The 23,802-nt window shown below is 38.0% G+C and overlaps 2 protein-coding genes across 2 annotated transcripts; both read right to left on the bottom strand.

Annotated features, from left to right (window-relative positions):
• Positions 1–16,403: 16,403 nt before the first annotated feature.
• Positions 16,404–17,535, bottom strand: ARF6 (ADP ribosylation factor 6). Its single transcript, XM_044661968.1, has one exon. The coding sequence runs from the start codon at positions 17,409–17,411 to the stop codon at positions 16,884–16,886; it is 528 nt and encodes a 175-aa protein (XP_044517903.1). The 5' UTR covers positions 17,412–17,535; the 3' UTR covers positions 16,404–16,883.
• A 48-nt stretch (positions 17,536–17,583) lies between these two features.
• Positions 17,584–19,005, bottom strand: LOC123233972. The gene is made up of 4 exons (XM_044659953.1): positions 18,946–19,005; positions 18,588–18,707; positions 18,013–18,171; positions 17,584–17,902 (listed from the first exon to the last, which is right to left on the bottom strand). Exons 1-4 carry the CDS (start codon positions 19,003–19,005, stop codon positions 17,585–17,587), a joined length of 657 nt encoding a protein of 218 aa, XP_044515888.1. The 3' UTR covers position 17,584.
• Between the last annotated feature and the right edge of the window lie 4,797 nt (positions 19,006–23,802).

The following is a 23,802-nucleotide window of genomic DNA, read 5'->3' as shown; positions in this document are numbered from 1 at the left end:
TGACTCCTTACTGATCATAGTAGGAACCACAAAGGTTATCAAATCCAACTGCTTCATTTTATAAGCAAGAAATATAAGTTCCTTTGTTACACTGGTGCCAGATTATGAAGGGTTTTTACATGCCAATCTTTCCAGACTGATTTCAAATTACTTCCTCCAAGCACTCTACAATCCAGTCAAACTAGTTTGCTTGCTATTCCCTAAACTCAATATTCCACCTCTTACCTGTGTGCCTTTTGTGTGGATGGAATCTCCCATACTTAGAATAGATATTCTCCCTCATTTCTTTTAGAATCCCTAACTCCCTTTAAGATTTAGCTAAAAAGATACCTCCTACATGACTTTGCTCATCTCCCCAGTTGTTCAGGTCCTCTCAACACCCTCAGGTGGTATATACATATCCATGTATGTGCTGCATCTCCCCATCTCCAATAGAACATAAGCTACATGAGAACAGGTTTCATTTGCCTTTGTATGCCTAGTACCTTGAAAATCTTATGTTTAGTAAATGTTTATAGATACATTGAAGTTCAAGATAAAAAATATTGCTGCCACAATGATATATAAGTGTATCATTATAAGCAGCTTATAAAAATTGCTATAAAATAGGGAATAAATTTATTAAGGAGGCATCCTGTTATATTGGAAAAGCTTCACAATTACAAGTCCAATACTCTGTTTCAATTCTAATACTTTTGTAACTTTGGAAGAGTTATATGCCTGAAATAAGTTTCTTCATCTGTAAAGTAGAGATAGTATCACACAGGAACAAGGGAAATATACTTTGTAAGTAAAATGTTTAAATGGGGACTGCTCTCATATATCTGAATATTAACAGGTGAATTTTTCATATTTCTGGTATTTGGCAACTGGTATTCATTGTTCTTTGTCTTTCTTTCTTGAAAAGGTCCAATGACATTAAGAGGTGATATCTTGAATTGCTCATTAATTGGATTTAAATGAGGCAGAGTTGTACAAAGTTGTCAGCCTCACTCTCCCAGAATTATCAAAGTCCAGTGGCAAGACAAAGTTAGAATGTCTAGTGATTCATCTTTGATGTTTCACTAAGCTCCAAGTATTCCACAGCACCTGCTTCAGCCACCTTCATGGCCAGTTCCATGGGGGGACGTCTTCTAATGGACTTCTCCCTAACTCATCAATGGATTTGAGGCTTGTCAGTTACCTCAACCTGATTTAGCCCATCTTTTAGCCCAGTTTTACCAGGGTATGGCCACTGAGCATGCTATAGCCTCTTGGAGCCACAGGTGAGAGTTGGGTAAAAGGTAGACACCAAAGGTAGATGAGCAGCCCTGAAAAGGGCTCAGCAAAGCCTCCACACTAGATGTGCATACCCCATACACTCCAGTACTAGGCAGCAACATCTAAAAATAGAGATCAGAATAATGGCTAGAATTTCCCTTACTCTGTGAAGACACAATATTATTTTACTGAGACTCCCCAAAGTAAACTAACATGTAACTGAGTCAGATCATCAGTAATAAAGAACAGGCAATAATTCATAGTGCTAGATTTCACTAAACTCTTCCCTCATTAAAAGTAAATCCACTGGTAGGATTTTCTCTTTAAAATGATCTCTAATATAAGATGAATATCCCTTTTAAAAGTTCTATTACAAATTTTATTTCACACATCTTTTCAGAAAAGTACACTAATTTCATAAAATCAAAAGATAGTTATCTATTTATAAAGACATATACACAAGTAAAAAGAACTTTTTCAGTTCATTTATAATAGCCTATACTAGACAAAATCTACCAAATATTCACCTTTCATTTCTTTTCACATACACTGCTCTAATATACTATAGGCACTCAATGTATATATTTGTTAACTAACATCCTATTTCTTTTACTTCTGGTAATAAAGACATGGGGAAGTAGAATTCCTGCCAAAGTTCAGGTAATTTAAGCCCATCACTATTCTCTTATGACTATGCTGGCAGGTCTATGATCTCATTTCTGACCTTCCGATCTATTTCATTTCTGTCCAGGTACTCTGCAGTATACTCCAACGATGATATTTCTACATCTACTGACCTTCGCCCAAAAGCTCTCCCTTCTAATTCCTTAAAATACAGCTACTTAATAACATAATATGCAACATTGTAATATAATATGTAATACTATATATACTATATAGCTAGAGGAAGTATAAATTTGTAAATAAAACTCCTCAATCTCCCTTTTAAACTTGCATTGGCTCAAGTCCTGCCTTTGCAATATGGTTTTGTGAGTATGGGCAAGTCAGTTCACTTCATTCCCCTTTGCATCAACAGAGGAAGTTGCTATGTTCCTCACACCAATGATATCACAGGTCCAGACCAAAAATAAACAAAACAAAATTTGAAAATAACTAATTTTTTTAAAGAAGTTCGATGTTGGCAGTACTGAGATCAAATGGTTAACTACAACCTTAATTGTTTGTTTATACTGGGTGTATGCTTAAAAGAGTATGACAGTAAAGGAAAATGATAAATGTTGGAGGTGGTGTGGCAAAATTGGGACACTAATGCATTGCTGGTGGGGTTGTGAACTGATCCAACCATTCTGGAGGGCAATTTGGAATTATGCCCAAATGTCTTTAAAAGAATGCATACCCTTTGATCCAGTACATGGTCTATGTTCCAAAGAATTTTTTTTTAATGAGAGAAAGGACTTATTTGTACAAAAATATTTATAGCTGCTCTTTTTGTGGTGGCAAAGAATTGGAAACTAAAGGAATGTCCCTCATTTGAGGAATGGTTGAACAAATTGGAGTATATGATGGTGATGTAATATTATTGTGCTATAAGGAAAGATGAATAGGATGATTTCACAAAGAGCCAGAAAGACCTTTGTGAACTGATGCACAGTGAAATAAGCAGAACCAGGAAATCATTATACACATTAACTACAATATTGTGGAACAATCAAATGTGATAGACTTTGCTTCTAACAGCAATACAATGATCCAGGACAGTTCTGATCGACTTATGAAAAAGAATGCTATATCCACTTCCAGAGAAAGAGCTGTTGGAGTAGAAATGCAGATGAAAACATATGATGTATCACTTATTTATTTGGGTATATACTTTGGGGTTTGGGTTCCATAAGATTATTTGCTTTAAAAAATGAATAATGTAGAAATACATTTTACATGGTAATACACATATAATCCAGATTTAATTGCTTGTTAGTTCCAGGAAGGGGGAGGGAAGAAGGGAAGGAGACAATATGGATCATATGACTTTGGAAAACTTAAGTGGAAACTTATTATTAAAATAAATTTAATAAAGGAAAAAATAGTATGGCATAGTGGACCCCAGAAGGTCTGAGTTCAAGTGTTGCCTCTATCTATATAACATAATCCTAGACAAATACCATGTAACCTCGCAATGCTCTAGGGTAGTGGTGTCAAATTCAAATAGAAATGAGGATCACTAATCCATTCATGAGGACCTCAGAATGACTTGGTTTTAAAATGTTATTTTATTATATCTATAGTTTCTTGTATTTTATTTATTTTGTTAACTACTTCCCAATTACATTTCAATCAGGTGGGCAGCACTCAAGAGGCAGCATGCAGCAGGCATCTGGCACCTCTACTCTAAGTAACTGTCTAAGACTAAATTGCAGAGAAGGTGCCACACTGTATTGGGAAAAGAAGTTTCTTCAACCAGGAGTTTCCTATGCCAATTAATTACAAGTCCAGTTCCTATTTTCATCCTTTATTCATCTGAGGGTCTCAAATTTTGACTCCATGGGCTCCAATTTTACTCAACCAAATTTAATCACTATGCAGACTTTAGGGAACAGGGTAGCTCCTAAGAAATGATAGAACACCTTCCAGGTTGGGGTAACACTCAATCATCTCATTCTAATTCTAAGTTTCTGGAGGTAGATAATACTGTATGCAATGAACTCTTCAGGGCAAGGCCTCCTTATCTAGGATGAGAGAAAAACTTTATGCCTTTAAATAAGAGGGACAAATTTCTTTAAAGTAATACTTAAATTGTCCCTTTTTCTGCATCTGTGAAATCTCTTTTACATAGTTCATACCATACAATTCACAGGACTAGGAAATACTCCATTTAAAACTATGTCGACAGAATATAATTTTGTTAACCCTTATTCGCTCATCAAGAAACTAAGAAGACTTCGGAAAGGCAATTCAGAAGGTATCCTTTGTGTATGCCTCCTTACTCACTATATTGAAGATGAAGCTAGGGAGCTGGCACAAATATAAGTTCTTTCCAACTTGGGTACCCAGAGCACCAGTAATTTACAAACATTGACTGAACTAGATACGTTGGTAGAATTCCTTATTGCCTACTCACTGTCCCCAGATTGTACAGGGTTAGTTGTAGAAGCTGACTCCACTACCTCTGTAATGACTGTACTCAGCTACCTGTCATTATAAGGCCTTGGGGTTTTGGGGGAAGGAGCAGGCCAAGAAAGGACCCCTAATCAACTGATTCTTCCCTCACTGTTTGGTAGATAAAACAACTAGCTCCTATTCCTTTTATCCTCATGAATCAGAGAATCTACTGAGGCAAAAATACCTTCACTGTAACCTTAACCCAGAATCCTATCCCCAATCTCCTAGTTTACCTTTTCCACTGCCCTCTGGTTTCATTCTGACCTCTAGAACACTTAACCTTTTTTTTTTTTTTTAAACAAATTCCACTTCATCATAGATCTCTGCATTCGCTTCTGATCTTTTGGTGCTAATAGAAACCAGACTTTCTGAAGAAGATATTGCACCCTTTCTAACACTAAGGGTTCCTCTTCTCAAGCCTCAGGCCAAAGTAAGCCAGGAAGGGCTTATATTCCCTGCTCTTGGCCTTTCCTTTCAGAGTGGCCTATCCTTAAGTTTTTCTCTGTCTTATCACCTGGCCCAGATTCTGGTCAAAGTTGTCTACAAGTCTACATGTCATTCTCTTTACCGCTTCAAGGAGTTCAATCTGACTCACAGTCTTCTCAAACCCAACTACTACCCTCAGACTCAGAATGTGGATGCTTCACAGATCAACCTGGGAACCTAAGGATCAAACAGCAACCCTTGGGGAATAATCACATCTTGAGTCTCATTGTTACTCAAAATTATGCGATTCCCTTAATTTAAAAGGATGAAATTTCTTTCTTTGATGACAATCTCTTTCCATTTAACCCTCTACCCCACATTCCCAAACCCACTGTTTGTCCTCACTGTGACTTCTACTTCTCACTGTGCCTTGTCAGGGAGCCTAGCCACCACCACTCAGTGCTGAGGTGCTAAGAGTAATCAAATCAACACTACAATCCTGGCATCTTAATCAATTGCCTTATTATTCCAAACACTGTTCTTTCCAAATTCCCTCTCCAAAACACTAGCCACCATACCCAATTATATGTTGTTCTCCATTTCTTGAAGGCAGGAATTGTCTTAAATATATTTGTACATCCACAGATTAACAAAGTGTCTGCAACAAAATAAGTGCTTGAGAAAATGCTCTTTTTCACTACTCAAAACTTTATATAATTCCCTTGCCCCTCTCCTAAAGAGTCTAAAGAACACTGGCCTATCTCCTTGGCCAATCCTTCTATATATTTGCCCCCTTGATTATGCTCTTGCTCATCCTGAATCACTCTTTTATCCACTAGCTCCTTCTCTGCATCCAAACATGAACAGTTTTTCCTGATATTAAAAAACAAAAACTTGACCCTGCCAACCTCTCAAGCTATCATTCTGTCTTCCATCTCCTAAAGAGCTGTTTATACTTATTGCCTTCATTTTCTCAATTCTTACTTCTCAACCCTTTGAAATCAAGATTTCAATTGCATCTAATAAGACAACCTGATATCAAGGATTCTGGAGACTTTTATCATTCTACTTGACCCTTCTGTAGCTTTTGATACAAGTGAATATCTCTTCTTCCTTCTTCCCTTTATTCTTCCCTTCCTTCTTTGATTTTCATGCAACACTGCTCTTTTCTTGGTTCCTCTGCTGTCTCTTTTGCTAGATCATTATTCATATCCACCCCCTAAACTGGACCCCTTTCTCATCTTTTCAACAATCAACTCTATATACCTAACACTAATTGTCTCACCTAAATTCCAGTTCTACATTCCTTCTAACTGCTGAATGGACAGTTCAACCTGTGGTTTCACTGGCATCTCAAACTTGGTATGTCTAAAATGAAACTCATTCTATGCTCTCCTAAAACCACTCTCTCTCAAACTTTCTTAGCTCTGCTGAGGACACCATCACTTTTCTCATCACATAGGTTCACAGCCTTAGATCTTCCCTCTCACTCCCTCTTCCACTTTCCTCACACTCAGATCTTCCCTCACCTCTATCTATCTAGTTGTCAGATCATTTCAACTCTGCCTACCTCCACAGCATCACTCAAATACCACCTTTTCTCTGCTTGTCGAATTGCCACCTCTCACTTGTACTACTGTGAGAACTTAATTGGTTTCCCATGCAAATCTCTCCTCTCTCCAATCTATCTTCTATAGAGCTACCAAGTTAATATTCTTAAACAACAGGTTTGAACAAGACACTCCCTTTCTCATAAGCCTTCAATGCCTTCCTTTTGCCTCTAGGATGAAATATATTAACAATTAAAACCCTTCAAAATCTGGCTTTCGTTACCTTCCCAAACTGCTTCACATTCCTCCTCTGTGTGTCCTCTCAAATTTGAGGTCCATACTAGCTGTTCCCTAGACTTGACATTCTACCTCCCATTTCTGTGCCTGGAATGAAGTCCTTTTTATTTGCCCTTCCTAGAATCCCTAGGTTTTCTCAAGATTCAGATTGGGGAACAACTATTATACAAAGCCTTTCTTGATACTACTCCCCCAAGTCAATTCACTCAAGTTCTCTCTTTTCTCTCTCCTTCTCCCCTTTTCTATCTTCTGCCCCCATACACATAAGCACACACCTTATCAAATATTTTGGAATGTAAGCTCCTTGGGGTCACAGGTTTTGTTATAATTATATCCCCAGTGCTTTAAATATAATAGGCACTTAAATGTTTGTCTTTACCTAGATGCTAACTTTACCTAGATTCTAACAAATTACTTGGTAAATGTATAAATACTTGTATAATTATGCTAATGTAGTTCTTAAATTTTGCCCATGCTTATATAGTTCAAAGTCTAAAATGGCAACAATTATGGGAACTAAATATCATAATATAGAAAACACAGAAAGAACTGTGTAAACAAGAAATTTTCTTATGTAAGAAAAATAAGTAAACCCAATTCATTTGCTAGCTTAATTTTGGTTAAATGAGGAGTAGATACTGGTTACCCTCTTTTGTTCCTAACTTTTAAGTCAATAAGAAAACTTCCTCATAACAAGTTCCAAAATATGAAATACTGGACTCAACTAAATTACAGTCACTACTACCAAACTCAAACCACATTTCAGTGATGCCATAGTTTACTGAGTCAGTTCTAAACATGACTCACTTAGAGAAAAGTGATTAATAGAATGAGACAGGAACTTAAATCCAAAAAAGTCATATTAAGCTATCATAACATGTGCAAATTTTCTAAAGATCAAATTTTCTAAAGATCATTTTTATAATCTTAAAAAGAATCATAAAACCAGTAATACAATTACTGTGAAATTTCTAAGTCCACACATTTAAAGTGAAAGTCTATATAACCATAACTACATCAACAGACTTATCTGTATAAAAAATCCATGTGAATATTTGTTATCTGTTTACACAGTGTACCTCCTGGATAGATGAACTCTGTTGGGGGGCAAAGAATAGCTCTCCTTTTGTCTTTGTAATCCCAGGGTCTAGAATAGTGTCTCTCTATGAAGGACAAGGAAATGAGGCAGGGCCCAGGTTGTGGTTTTTTTGGTGTCAGAAGCTCCAGAAGAATAACTTCCTTTGTCAATACAGGTTGGCATCTTTTCTGCAACCTAAAATCTTGAGAATTATCTGGAGAACTGAGATGTTAAATAACAATCATGGTGACACAGCCAGAAATAGACCTGGAACCCAGACAGTTCTGGCACCAAGGTCAGCTCTCTAGGAAATATGGTATATTGCCTCTGCCCTGCACATGACAATCGATCAATCAAAAAACTTTTATTAAGCACCTACTATGTGCCAGATACTGTGCTAAGCCCTGGGGATACAAAAAAGGCAAGAGGCAATTTCTGTCTGTAGGAAGCTTAAAATCTAAAGAGGAAGACAATATACAAATAAACTATACAAACAAACTATAGTTAGGATAAATAGGAAATGAACAGAAGGCAGGCACTAGAATTGAAAGGATGAGAAAGGCTTTCTAAAAAAGATGAGATTTTATTTGAGACTTAAAGGAAGCCAGAGAAATCAATAGATGGCGTTGAGGAGGGAGAGAGATCAGACATGGGGAGAACCAGAAAGAATGCCTGAAGCTGAAGGAGGAGTATTTTGTTCATGGAACAGCTAGGAACCCCATATTATTGTATGGAATTTCAAGAGTAAGCAGGGTCCTAAAGATACTGCTTCCCTGGCCATACTTTCCACCTATACGTTTCTTTTACACTCCACAAGACTCGCAGAATATTCCTTGCTCTCTATTACTACTCAAACTCTCCCTCTTCTACTGCTGATCAGCCACCTTTCCTTCCAAGTTCATGTTAGGCAAATTTGTTGCCCAATCTGGAACATTGTGGTAGTTACCTGACACCTCAGTCATTCTCTCTCCTTTCTCCTTTCAGTTCAGTATGTGATTCAGTGTGTGTATATTCATTCCTTCATATACCTTAATTTGCCAGTTCCTCATTCTACTCAGTTTCCATGATCTACTTCTCCATCTTTTAATCACTCATAGATGGTCCACTTATATGTTCATAAACTCCAAATTCCTTTATCTCAAATTCCTTCTTTATGCCTTGTGACCTCTATCCCTATTCTTGTTCCTTATCCAGATCCCTAGTGTTTCATCTCCACCCAAGCCATTACTCCTGAAAGTAGACACTTTCCTCTCCCTTCCCTACCTTGGATCCATGGAAAACCAATTCAATTCTACTTATCACCTTCTCTCAAAGCACTTACCCTTTGTCCTACTGCCAAGCACACCTTGACAAAACCCACAAACCCAAACTGCTCCTGCCATCCATCTCTTTCAATCCTATACACATACGTCCTGAGAGAACTTGAGGAAGTCACACAATTATGCTGATTGGATCCACTAGTTTACATTACCTAACCTCACATTAGTCCTCACTTCAGCAAAATAATCCTCTCTTCCTCCATGAATTCCTAACTCATAACTTGTTTGTTCTAAATCTTTATCTCTTCTCAAGTCTCACACTGCAGCCCTTTTCCACCCTTTCAAGCTGAGGACTTCAATTTCTCCTTTACTGAAAGAGGCCCTCTACCAGAAATTTCTTCTCATTCCAACACACAGCCTCTGACATCATTCCTCCACTAATTCATTCAGTCCAATCTTTGATAGCTTCGTCCTTCTTGCCAAGCCTAATTCCTCAAAAAAAAAATTCTCTAATCTATCTCTGTGCATTTCTCTAGTCCATCTCTGTGTCTCTCTCGCACACACACCCCACTAGCCTCATCCTTAAAAAACTAACTTGATCCTGCCATCCCTTCTTCTATCTCTCCTCTTCTTCTTAGCTAAACATGAAAAAAAGTAATCCAGACTCAGTGCCTCCACTTCCTCTCCTCTCCTAAACTCTGATATCTGGCTTCTAACCTTATCATTCAACTCAAATTGCTCTTCCCAAAGTTACCAATTATGTCTTTAGATAGCCAAATCTAATGATCTTTTCTCCATCATCCTTTTTGATATCTCTGTAGTATGATATTAATTTGATCACCACTCCCAGATATTCTAACCTTTCTGGATTTTTACTACACTACTCTCCCCTGGTTCTCCTCCTACTTATTAGACTACCCTATCCCACAATCCACTGTGACACCTGTACCCACCCAGGCTCTTTCCTGGTCTTCTTTTTCCTCTCTACTCCTCTCTCTGATTTTACTAGTTCCCAGAAATTCAATTATCACCTATATGCATGTTTCTCAAATCTATTATTTCCAGTCCTTGTCTCTCCTGCACTCCAATTCCGCATCATTAGCTACCTATTGGATATTTCAAACAGGATGTCCCACAGGCATCTCAAACCCAACATGTCCAAAAAGAGAACTCATCCAAATTCATGTTCCCCACCTCAACCCTGTCACTCAGTTACTCCACATATCCAGAACATTGACAAATTTTGTCATTCTTACCTTCACAATATCTCACTTTTTTTATTCCCCTCTCTAAATAAGACACCACTCTAGTATAAGTCCTTATGGCCTTTTACTCTTTTAATGGCCTTCTAATTCTTTTTGCCTCAAGACACTCTCTGCTCCTAACTTCCACCCTGCCAAGGTAAAGTGATTTTCCTAAAATGTGACCATATCACTCCTAAATAAAATCTATTGGTTAGTACTTTTAGATGAAATGTAAAATTCTGTGTTTAGCAGTTTAGCTCTTCACAAAGTATCCCCTTCCTAACTTCTAACATTCTGCTGTCTTTCAAACATTCTGTGACACAACCATATTGATTTATCCTCAAACTGACATTTCATCTCCTGTCTCAAGGCTATCCCCCACACCTACAAAGCATTCCTTCCTTATTTGTACCTCTTTTTAACATACCTGCTTTTCTTCAAAAGCCAGTTCATTCATCTCCCTCACTAGGTCCTTCCCCTCTAAAGTTTCAACATTATAAATTCCAACCTCCAAGGTTAATTTCCTATCCCCATTTACATGTTGTCTCCCATTAAAAATATAAACACTTTGGGGCAGCACAATGGATAAAAGTCCCAGGCCTGGAGTCAGGAGGACCTTCTGGGTTCAAATCTGGCCTCAGAGACTTCTTAGCTATATGGCCCTGGTTAAGTCATTTAATCCCAAATGCCTAGCCCATACTGCTCTTCTGCTTTACAATCAATAACAGTGATTCTAAGGCAGCAGGTAAGGGTTTAAAAACACACACACACACACACACACACACACACACACACACACACACACAAAAGCTCTTTTAGGACATGGACTGTTTTTTACCTTGCTTTGTAATCTCCAATAATTTAGCACAGTATGTGCTTAATACTGACAAATTTATGTACTATAGAGAATATTTTGGGAACTAGTAATCTGAATTTATTATTCTAGTGATTATCTAGATGTTGTTAAATTAAGGATTCTCCCCATTCACACAACATTCACCACCCAATTTCAGGTTTATGAACCTTACTTGGGACTCTTTCAATGGCCTTCTAATTGGGTCTACTTAAGTCTTTTCCCTTTCCAATCCATCCTCTATAGAAGCTGCCAGATAGTTCCTCTTAAACCTTAGGTATGAATGTTATTTCCTTGCTCTGGAAACTACATTGATTCTGGATTTGCTCTAGGAAAAAATAAAACTCCTCTGTCTGGCATTATTAACTTCCACAATCTAATTCCAACCTATCTTCCCTGACTGCTACAATTCCGCCTAGCCTATTGTTTCTACTCTGTTGCCTATATATGGCATTCCACCTCCTGACTCTTATGCCATTGTCCAAGGTTGTCCTTCATGCCCAGAATGCCCTCCCTTCACGCTTTATCGCACAAAATTCAGGCTTACTTTCATTTCTCCAGTACTTAAGTGACCAACTCCAAAAATATACACGCAAAAATTATTTTTAATACACTTAACTGCATACATGTTTTCTCCTAGTAGAAATGCAAGTATTTTGAAGTAGGGACGATTTGGTATTTGTATCCCAGATGCTTAACACAAAGTAGAAGCTCAATACAAAATTGCTAAATTGAATTCTCTATACAATCTTAAATCACTGCATTAAAATGGTTTTTAAAAGCAAAATAATTAGCAAGGGAGCTACTTCTTAAAATACTCAAAAGTCATTTTTTTTTTCCTTTTCTGACGGAAAATATACATAAAAATGAGATTCTTATTACAAATACCTTTAGGAAGGCATGTTAATATTTACTAAATTATTACATATAAATATATTTAAAAGCTTTCTTAATTTTTCTACCACACGTTATGCTTTTTTTTTAAATCCTTACCTCCTGTCTTAAAATCAATACTAAGTACCAGTTCCAATGCAGAAGAATGACATTGGGGTTAAGTGATTTGCCCAGGGTCACACAACTAGGAAGTATGAGGTCAAATTTGAACCTAGGACCACTCTAAGCTGATGATTTATCCACTGAGCTACCTACCTATCCATATCCTCTTAAAAGTGGACAGGGAGGGGGCAGCTCAGAGGATTGAGAGCCAGGCCTACATATGGGAGGTCCTAGGTTCAAATCTGGCCTCAGACACTTCCCAGCTGTGTGACCCTGGGCAAGTCACTTGAACCCCATTGCCTACCCTTACCACTCTTCCACCTATAAGTCAATACACAGAAGTTATGGGTTTAAAAAAAAAAAAGTGGGCAGGGACCTTAAAGAAAGCATCTCACCCTCCCCATGGGCACAGAGAAGTTAAAACTTCCCTTTTACTCACTCTAACTTGGATTTTTTTTTTGGCCATAAATCAAGCATTTTTAAATCCCAAACTATTTTTTAAAACTATCATTTTCAGAACAGAAAACTTTTGCTTCCTTTCCTTTAAGTCATTACTTATAATTGCTAGTTTTATATCCCTTTTTTAGCAATAATTAGTAGTACTTCCCCTGATATATGGCATACATTTAAGTCAATCATTTTCATCTATATTTTCTGTTCATTTAAAATTCTTATTTTTTAGCAATTTTTACTTGAAAATTTAGTAGGGCAGGGCAAAAAAAAATTCCTTAAGTTAACAAAGCAGTACAATGCAAAGTCATCCATTGCATGTGTGATCTTCTGTAAATCACTTCATTGCTCGGGGCCCTCAGTTAACTCATCTGTCAGATGAAAGAGTTAGACCAGATAACCTATAAGGTCCATTTCCAGTTTCAAACCTATGATTCTATGACCTTAAGATTCTCTTCAACCTGCTATTTTAGGGTTTGCCTAATGGTGGCTTTTCTTCTTTAACCTTTAAAAATATATAATCTATGATACATGGTATATGTAAACACTAAATGCCCACATAAAACTGACATTAAGCTTTTGTGCATTCCAATATGCTGTTTAGTCATTAAAAGTCATCATTTATAAATGCTACACATAGTTGTATATCCCTTTTTCAGCAAAAAGGAGAGGTAGGTCTTGCTTTAACATACACTGATATACATTTAAGAGAGTCAATCTCTCATAGTATCAAGATATAGCAGTAACTTTGTAAATTTAGTGACCCTGTCCCCTTTTGGATTGTAGATATATACATGCATCATAAAAAAGAATTAAGGCTGATATGAAACATAGGATATTTTGAGCTGAAAGGGACCTTTGGGACCATTTAGTTCAATCTCTACATTCTGAAGATAAGAAAATTGAGTTAAGCAACTTTCCCAAGGTAACACAGGTAGTAAAAGCCTGTAGTTAAATCTATGTCCTCTAATTCCAAATTCTTTCTGCTATACCACATTGTACAATCACCATTTATTTAGGAATTTCTTTACTATTACTGTAACTGGGATACACGACTACTTAATAAGAGAACTCAACATATAATCATGTATATATTTTCATTGGGGTATGAAAGGTATTTTTAAAAAAACAATACAAAGGTCTTAAATGTGACTTTTTCTAAAAAAAAAAAAAAAAGAATTCTTAACAAAGCCACTTTCATTTCTGCTATTCTATCTTTATCAAAAAAGCCCTTCCTATAGAACTTCTAAAATGAAAAGAGTAAAGTAGGCCACATTCTTTCTGAATGTAACTGTATTCCAAAAATTCACATGCTATATGAAGAATAACATAACACGCTGTTGCACCAACATTTTAAAGTAGTTTTCTTATTATATTTCTGATCCATGTTCTATTTTAAAAAACAAAGAATTATGACTGTTCAAGTTACCTTTTTCTGCATAAAAATGTAAATGCACCTTATGAAACCAAAAGTATGCACTTCCTAAAACCAGAGACACACAACAAAGTATCAAGACCAAGGACTGCAAAATGACAAAACCACTTTATATTCTTTCTATAAGCCATATGCTTAACTGTTTAAACAATATACCATGAGAAACTGCTATGTAATTTCTTTATTTTCTGCATATTAGTTCTTTATCAACACTCCAGTCATTAAAAACACAATTCCAAGTACTGTACTGTTAGCGGAGATAGTCTAGAGACTCAATTACTTTTTGTTTTTCAGACAAGATTAAACTCATTCAAAACTAAATGCATCTTATAAAACATGAACACAGAAGTTGATGCACTTTAAAACTTCAAATTGTTACTTAAAAATAACTGGAGATCCTTAAGGTATGATTTTTTTCCTCCTGTAGGTTATAATTACCAGCCCCATAATTACTAATGGTTATGGTTAAGTTTAACTAGAAAAATTATAAACTATTTTTCATTCATTAAGGAAAATCTGAAGTGTAATTTACAATTGCTTACTAAAAGGTATTCAAAGTTTTACTGTATTTCAAAATGTTTGCTTTCCCTTTTCAGACATTTTAAAGAACCTGAAAATAATTTTCATTGCCGTTTCACCTATTCAAAAAAAAACCAGTTAAGCATATAAAAATCTTTTAAACAACATTCGGTTATAAGATAAAAAAAACTGACAGTTAACCAATCCAACTGCTTATTTCCAAAAAAAGATACCTTAAAAAAAATTTTTAGAACTGCTTAGCCTACAACTTTCCTCTGGTTTGGGAATTTCTCTGTGGTTATCTTATTTCAGGTATTACTAATACATTGATATTAGAATATCATTTTACAAACATTTTATGTACCTTAAAAATTAGAATCACTCAAAAGATTAAAATTAAATTTATGGAACCATAGGAATCATTTTTAAGGGTAACCAAAATATTTTACTTAACCTCATTTTCAGGGGCCTTGCCACTGAAGTTAAACTGACTTTTTTAGTTGCAGCAGGAATTTTATTTCTTATTCGATATGAATTCTAAAGAAATAGAAGTTTACTATTATTTTAGTCTATAACTAAAATATTTGACCAGTTTGATGTAAAGTGAATTTTCTATAAGTTTAAGCTCCTCATATCTTTGGTAAAAAGCACCAGCATACATTTTATGGTCAAAAGACATGCAGGATTAATACTGCACAACTGTAGTATGGTGTCTCATTCAGACTTTTGTGGATTTTCATAAACCCCACGTGTACACACATACAGACACACATGCCGTCTCATTTCTGATTTTGTAGTATACATTCTTTAAATTCTAAGTTTTAAGATTAACTTTTTGATGCTCTCTAAAAATTAATATTTGAGGCTAAGAAACAGTTGCTGCTGCTGCACAATTCTGTAACAAGTAATAACATTTGATTCAAAGTACTTTCAACTATCCAGTTAACAACATAGTCTAGTTATACTGACTGTAGCTGACAAACTGGTTACCTTTCACAAGACTTATAAATTTACATTCATTGTCATATGTAAGGTCATTACCTACAAATTTTCCACTATTTACTTGGCATTTCTTAACAGTCGATTTTATCTCGTCATCCATCACTTTTTTAATAAGTTTAAATAAATGTGAACTAATAAAATATCTGATTACCAGCTCATGAATTAAATCTACATTCTCACAAAATTAAGTCAAACTTTAAAAAATAACCCATCTTCTTCACTGTGATAATTAACTAAGATATAGACCATGTGTCAACTCTAAAAAAAATTACTTATTTCTATAACTTAGCTTCTGTGATATGGAAATTGGAATGTTTGCTTTTGCAGTTGGGAAAAAAGGTTGATATAATTTGAATTTTAAAAAATATTTGAGAACTGACCACAGTAAACAGACTATTATCAAAACTCACTGTTGGTTTTTTGCTGTTTTATCAGCCAACTAAAAAAGTTATTTCAGTTTTGTCAAAATATAACAAAATATGTTTCAGCTATCAAAGTGGTGTGTGCCATTATTGCTCTATTGCCTGAAAAATTTTCACACTACAATCAAGTGAACAAAAAAAGCAATGAGAAAAAATCCAGCAAAACTGCCAATTTTTCATTAAGATCTATGGACGGTTCAAACTTTCACATTTTCATTCAGGAAACTGCTAGCTATGTGATATGGAAATTTTGGTTTTATCCCTATACTCATGCATGATGTATGTTTTAGAACTTAACACATTTCAAAACACTTCTTACATTACTGATTTGCACTTGCAAGTTATTATAATGGTATTACTTGTTCACCACTGCAGGCGAAGAAAAGTTTTACCATACTAGTTTTAGATATGAAAGGACACACCTGAAATTGCTAAAGTTAGAACTCTTAAAAAAAAAAAAGAGTCCTTAAATATAAAAGACAGACTGCAGTTTGATTAAGCAATAATTTTCAGTTTACTAGATGAAACAGACTTGCAACATAGTCTGCATGAATGCAAAATAAGCCATCTACAGCAAGTGATAAGGTTGGAGGGGGGGAAACATACATTGAAAAAAAGATTCCCTCAAAATAAAAAAATCAAACCATTATTATAAAGGACCATATCAAGAGTTGCTATATTTTCCCCCACCCCATTTGCTGGAAGTCAACAAGAGCACCTAGTACTTTGTGTTCATGTCAAATGTCAGACTAGAGCATCCTAAAGCAAAGCAAAAAACAAAACAAAAAAAAAAAGATAACTCCCCCCTCAACCCAAGCCCCCCAAACCGTAAAACAGTAACTCCAGAGTCCATATTCAAAAGAAGAGAAAGTGGCATTTGGAGAAGGTGATGATGGTGATAATCCTATGAATGTTTTTTTTTATTTCTCTCCTGAGGGGAGTTGGGGAGGGGGTGTGATGGGCGGTGAATGCTCATTAGGATTTGTAGTTAGAGGTTAACCATGTGAGGCCCTCATAGAGTCCATCCCCTGAGGTGGCGCAGGAAGGCTGCACATACCAGTTCCTGTCCCGAATCCGGGTCAGGCCCAGTTTTTCCTGGATCTCGTGGGGTTTCATGGCATCAGGCAGGTCCTGCTTGTTGGCGAAGATGAGGATGATGGCATCCCGCATTTCTCGGTCGTTGATGATGCGGTGAAGCTCCTGGCGGGCCTCATCTATGCGGTCTCGGTCGGCGCAGTCCACTACGAAGATCAGCCCCTGGGTCCCGGTGTAGTAATGCCGCCAGAGCGGCCGGATCTTGTCCTGGCCGCCTACGTCCCACACGTTGAACTTGACGTTTTTGTAAGTCACCGTCTCCACATTGAAGCCCACGGTGGGGATGGTCGTCACCGACTGGCCTAGCTTCAACTTGTACAAGATAGTGGTCTTGCCGGCGGCGTCCAACCCCAGCATCAGGATCCGCATTTCCTTGTTCCCGAAGATCTTAGACAGCACCTTCCCCATCGCGTCGGAGGAGCCGGGGCTGGGGGCATTCAGGTGTCCCGCGTCCCCTTAGCCACCACCGCCGCAGCAGCCTCCAGGAACCCGAAGCGATCCCGCCCAGCCGCGAGGACGCCCTGCGGCCTGCAATGGGGGAGTCGCCGCTGCCGCCTAAGGGCCAAGTCCCGGGCCGCCGCTCACTCGGACATCACCGGCTCCAAACCCGGCTTCCTCCAGTCACTGCCGACAGCCAGAAACTGCGCCGCGGGGAGCCGCCGCCCTGGTGAGGCCCAGCCCGGAACTGCCCTTCCCCCCCAGGCACCGAGCGCCACCGCCGCCGCTCCCGCTCCCGCTCCGCCCGCTTCTCGGACTGCCTGCCGTCTCTCCTGGCCCTGCCGCCGCCGGAGACCCCGGCCCGCCCGCCCGCCGAACCACCGACCCTGGCAACCCGAGCGACAGCAGCGGCTCCGGTTCCTCGTCAGGTCATTGATCCCCGGAGGGACTCCGTGAGCTACCTGGAAGGAGACAGAGAGGAAAAAAGAAAGAAGGGGATTATCATTGGGGCTCCAGGAAAAGAAATGGAGGGCCGAAGTACCCGCCTTCCCCACCCAGCCCAAGGAGTTACCTCCGGCCACCGCCCTGTATGCAGGGTCCCCCGGGCCGACGTTACTGCTGCCGCCGCCTCCTCTTCCTCCTCCCTAGCCACAGCCACAGCCGGAAAAGGCGCCGAGGAAACCGCCTCACTTCCCCTCTCAGCCACGCAGGCGCAGCGGCGGGCAACCGACTGTTCGGAAGAAAGGGTCCTCTGTAAGAAGAGTGCTCCTAGCGCCTCGCGTCATCGGCACCACGCGGGAAAGAGCCGAAGCGCGGACTACGGTGGCCCGAAGGGATCCCGTGGGTGACGGCGAGGGGCGGGTCAATAGAGAGTAAGGTTGGGAGGTGTCTGAAGCTATATCCGTCCACCTCACTGCCTCCTCTCTTTCCCTAGACTTCCATTTCTTTCCTTTTGGCCGCTTTCCCAGCCCGGGGCTTGGGAGTCCACAGGAAAGTCGCCTGCGAGTGGGGCGAGCCTGCTCCCCGCCTACTAAAGACCCCCTCATTTCTGTCCCGGCCTCTTACCGACCGTCCCTTTTCCCATAGTGTCTCCCTCCGCCCCAGGGCCGCACCACATGCCCCCGCGGACCTCGCCTCCCGCCCTACCGTACACCGCGCCGCGTAGGGAAGAAGTACGGAAGAAGCCCACGCGGTTGTTGCAGAGCTTGTCTCCTTGCCCCGCGCTTGGCTAGGCCAACGTTGGGTGTGACCCGTGAATCTTCCCGGCTACCCCGCTGAAACTTTTTCACTGGGAGAATCCAAAGAAGGAGTTCAGGGCTCAGCAATGTTTTAAAACTGTGTATTGCGTGTGTTTCCACTCCAGGTCTGTACTTTTATTGATTTCTCTGAGCGAAAACTCCCGCCGTCCGTGCAGAACTTAAAATAGTTTCAAATTTAAAACTGACTTAGACCATCCTACTCCTGACTGGGGCAGTACCTTCTACGTGGGTTAAACAAGTCTGACCATGAATCCGGACTTTAAACGTGGCTGTGTGACCTTGGACCTTCGCTTCCCTGGACCCATTTCCTCATATGTAAAATGGGGTTGGACTACGTGACCTCGAAAATCCGTTCCAGCTGTAAATCCTATGATTTTATTAAGGGACTTTCCTCTCCTACTCCAAATCTTAGCCTGCTTTTTATTCCAAGTGAATTTTTTCGAGTGCCAACGAATTCAGGAAACCTATTTATATCAAATGGTATCTCAAGAGTAGTTGAAAAAATTTTGAAGGAAAAAGATCTGCATTTACTTCACTACACTACAAGAAGAACCTCCTTTTTGTCGTAATGGGGAAAATAAAAACTGCACTCCCTATTCCAAACGGTTGTAAAGATCAAATGAATTTAAAAGTTACAAAAATGTCAGTGATACCAATACAAATCAAAACTAAAATGAGATGAAGTTTTAGAATAAAAAATTACTCATACAGAAAGAAAAAACTTGTAAAAAATTATAGTTGCATATAACTATCGTAATAGTTAACGTGTTTGGTGAACCGTTGGATATTTTAAGAGAACAATTGGAGATTGCTTTTCATACCAAAGTACAAAATTAAAATGTAAAATAAATTGTTCTGATCATGTAATAGAACAAAATTCTTAAGCCATTAATTCAGGAATTCGCTGGATCTCTGGTATTAGCCATATGAGTTCTCCCACAGTACAAATCACAACTACACTTTTGTCATTCAGTACAATTTTCACCCATATCTCCTTGTACACACAAGCAATCCACAGGGAATCTACCCAGTATGGTAGGGGCCTTCCTTTAAGTCTAACAAATAACGGTGGAGAATACAGGATTGTCCTGTTATTCTTCACCTTTGCTACATAAACCAGCCCACTTGCTCAATCACTAAAGCAGCCAGGTGGTGTGGAGGTAGAATAGTGAAACTGGAGTCGGGAAAGGCTCAAATCTTGCCTCAGACAAGCTGTGTGACCTGGGAATTGCTATTGCTACTGTGATCTGTAAATTGCTATTTTTATAGCACCTATCTCACAGCTTTGAGGCTCAAATAAGATAATCTATGGAAAGCACTTTGCAAATGCTAAACTGATATGTAAATACTGGCTAGTTTTATACATCACTGATGTGTAATGAAGTATGAAAGATCAGTTTTGACCTTTTGCTCAGCTTCTTTTTTACATAATTCTTTTTTTTTGCAATGTATGACCCATAATTTCTATTCTTTGGAAGATATGGTATTCCATGATTAGAGGTATCCATATCCTTGAAAAATATTGGATTTTGTTTCATGGAGAAATTAGGAGTCATTAAAAACATAATCTCCTTAGTTTGCTCTTATTCCTGTCCCCCCCCCCATTGTCTGCAATGTTTGTCAAAGATAACATATACTGATAGATTATCTCACTACATCATTTAGAAAATAATCATTCTTAATCTCTTTTTTCCCTATATAAGTATATACTATATAATTAGCCCAAACTTTTTTTTTTAAACTCTTACCTTCCACTTTAGAATCAATACTATATTGGTTCCAAGGCAGAAGAGTGGTAAGGGCTAGGCAATGGGGGTTAAGTGACTTGTCCATGGTCACTCAGCTAGAAAGTGTCTGAAATCAGATTTGAACCTAGGACCTCTCTCTCTAGGCCTGACTCTCAATCCACTGTGCTTCCCAGCTGCCTTCCCCTACCAAACTTTTGAGTGAATTTGGATTGTATTTACTGCTACAGTGTCCTAGGTCTTGCTACAATCAACACAATGTCATCTGCAAGGTGGCTCAAAGTATGTCAATGGTTGGTCTTAGAGTGAGAAAGAAAGGAATCTGGATCCTGCCACAGGCATTTCCTAGGTCTATAACCTTGTGAAGTCATAACCTCTCACATCTTCACTTTCTTAATCGGTAAAATGAGATAACGGCATTTCCCTCACAGAGTTTTAAGGATCAAGTGATATAACATAGAAAGTGCTATCTAAACTTCAAAGTGCTATGTAAGTGCTAGCTATTTTTATCTAAAAGGAGCATCACCTGGACTCAGTTCTGGAAATCCTTCATGATAGTGCCAACACTTTTGACAAATGTCTCTGTTTTAAGCTTCATTTGATATTAACAGTGAGGCAGTATGCCAGAGTAGATAGAGGGCTAGCATTAGAGCCAGGAATACCTGGGTTCACTAAGACTATGTTGCAGAGAAGAGACAAACTTAGATTGGTAGAAGAAATCTAGATAGTAATCAGAGGGTCATTGAATAAAGTTACCTCATATCTTTCAAGGAATCATGTGATTCTAACATGCATAGAAGGTATCTTGTTGATGGCAACATGATAAAAATCAACTTAAAAAATTTTAAAAATCAACAAAAATACAATACAGAGTTTCTTTGTTCCTCAGTTATGTAGCCTACCTTTCTAGGTTCATTATACATTATTATCTTTGTAGATTCTCTATAATCCAACCAACCTAGCCTTTTTATTCCTTCACATACAACATGACATTCTATCTTCTAGGTCTGTACTTTTGCACTGACTTTCATACTGTAGGATTTAAATTAATGTCCAATACTCCAAGTATTATATTTTATAAAGTTTATTAATAATCACTTGAAGTAAAGGAATAAAAAGGTAATTAGCTAACAAAATAAGACCACATGAGCAAAACTCTCCTGTCTCTCACCTCATGCCACCTCCACCAAGCCCTATCACAGCAAGAGCCCAAGAGGCAGGGTTACACAAAATTTATATCCTTCCTACTTCAGCACATAACATGAGAAGGAAAGTAGGGTGCTGGGAATTATACTTCTAGAGTTCAAATTGTAATTACACAATCCCCTCCTGTGATTCCCATTGGAAATGAGCATGTAGATTTACATGCCTAGTTTCCCCATGGAATCAGTACACATAACCGACATATCTCTAAAGATCTTCAACTAGAGGTACATACAATATCGCACTTTCTAAGGGGAAATTACAATAATTTGGACATACGAGGGAAATAAAAGAGAAAGAGAACAAAACTAATGATTTCTAGACGCATTGACAAAAAGCCAATTAGGGACAATCCCCTTTGGCATAAGAGTGTACATTCAAAATAAATGCATTCAACCCCCCACAGTTCAATTTCACTACATCCCAAAGTTCATTCTGGATCTTTTGATGCAGTGTGTGGTTTCTGCAGGCATCTCCATGGCCCCTTCTCCAAACAGTTCACTTTCTTGATTAAGGGAGGTAGCAAGTTTCTTATCCTAAAATTACTCTCAAACAAGAAAAATGTTTATAAATCTAGAATGTATGATAATTACAATACCTTAAATGTACTTCCCATTTTACATCTGCTTCTTAGAATCTTAGAATTCCAAGTTTCCTTCAAAGCTTTTCTCAAACAATATCTCCTAAATGTTTTCCTGATTCTCCCAGCTACCAGTGTCTCCTTCCCCTGAAATTATCTTGTATTTATTTTTGTATGTACTATGTGTGTACATTTTATTTCCTCCAGTAGACTCTAAGGATAGACTCTTAGGGATAAGTACTTTTTTTTTTTTAACTTTGTATCCCCAGCTTCTAGCACAGTGTTCAAGTGTTTATTGCTTAATTGATTATGAAAGTGTAGTCTGCCATAGAATATTGTTTGTCTCTCTGTTTCCTTCTCATACCTTCAAGGAAGTCCTCAAAATGAGTAGAGACTATTCTAATAAAGAAACTTTAATTTATTAATTTTTATTTTCTTCCATTAACAAACATTTCTCTCCCCAACTCACACAATGTGCCATTTTCTATTAAAGAAAAGAAAAAAAAACCTTTAAAGGAAACATGTATAGTAAATCAAAATTAATTCTCACATTGGTCACATAAAATTTTATCTAGTTCTGCATCCTGAGTCCATCACCACTCTAAGGAAGTGGGTAGCATTCTTCATCATCAATCTTCCAGAATTGGGCTTGGTCATAGCATTGATCAGAATTCTCAAATCTTTCGAAATTGTCTTTACAGTGTTGTTTTTATTATATTAATTTTTCTCCTGCTTTGCTCACTTCCCTTTCTATCAGTTCATACAAGTCCTCCCAGGTTTCTCAGAAACTTGCTTTCTTAATTTCTTATAACACAATGATATTCCATTACATTTACATAAAATAATTCATTCCCCATTTGACAGGCACCCACTTTATTTGCCACTACAAAAAGAGTTGCTTATTTTTTGTACATATGAGTCCTTTTCCTATTTCTTTGATCTCTTTGAGATATAGCAGTGATATCGCTGGATTAAAGCTTATGCAAAGTTTAATAACCTTTTAGGCATAGTTTAAAATAGTTTTCCAGAATGGGTGAACAAATTCACAGTTCTATCAGGAGTTTTTTTCTGAAGCCTCCCTAACATTTGTCATTCTTTTTTCAAATAAATTTTGCCAATATAAAGGGTGTGAGATTAAATCCTACAATTGCTTTAATTTGTATTTCTCTACTAGTGCTGAGCATTTTTATATGGTATTGATAACTTGAATTTCTTTCTTTGAAAATAGCCATTTCATATCTTTTGACAATTTGTCAGTGGGAGAATTGTTTGTATTCTTATATCAGTATCTTAGTATTTTGAAACCTTTGTTGGAGAAACTTGTTGCAAAGATTTATTCCCAATTATCCATTTCCCTTCTGATCTTAGCTACATTCAACTTGCACTCTTATTTTTTTAACTTTATCTTTTCAATTAAAATATATATTCTCGGGGGCAGCTGGGTAGCTCAGTGGCTTGAGAGCCAGGCCTAGAGACAGGAGGTCCTAGGTTCAAATCTGGCCTCAGACACTTCCCAGCCGTGTGACCCTGGGCAAGTCACTTGACCTTCATTGCCTACCCTTACCACTCTTCTG

Source organism: Gracilinanus agilis, chromosome 2 (genome assembly GCF_016433145.1).
Source record: "Gracilinanus agilis isolate LMUSP501 chromosome 2, AgileGrace, whole genome shotgun sequence".
NCBI lineage: Eukaryota > Metazoa > Chordata > Mammalia > Didelphimorphia > Didelphidae > Gracilinanus > Gracilinanus agilis.
The sequence above is the reverse complement of the archived record's forward strand: the minus strand, read 5'-3'. Positions and strand labels throughout refer to the sequence as shown.

What these genes read in the sequence shown, in the direction of transcription:
- ARF6 (XM_044661968.1), bottom strand. Translation starts at nt 17,411, where the DNA reads ATGGGGAAGGTGCTGTCTAAGATCTTCGGGAACAAGGAAATGCGGATC.
- LOC123233972 (XM_044659953.1), bottom strand. Translation starts at nt 19,005, where the DNA reads ATGGGTCCAGGGAAGCGAAGGTCCAAGGTCACACAGCCACGTTTAAAG. An exon ending in GTTTAAAGTCCGGATTCATG is followed by an intron (nt 18,708 to 18,945) that starts GTCAGACTTGTT and finishes TCAGCGGGGTAG; the next exon opens with CCGGGAAGATTCACGGGTCA. An exon ending in ATACAGGGCGGTGGCCGGAG is followed by an intron (nt 17,903 to 18,012) that starts GTAACTCCTTGG and finishes GTCTCCTTCCAG; the next exon opens with GTAGCTCACGGAGTCCCTCC.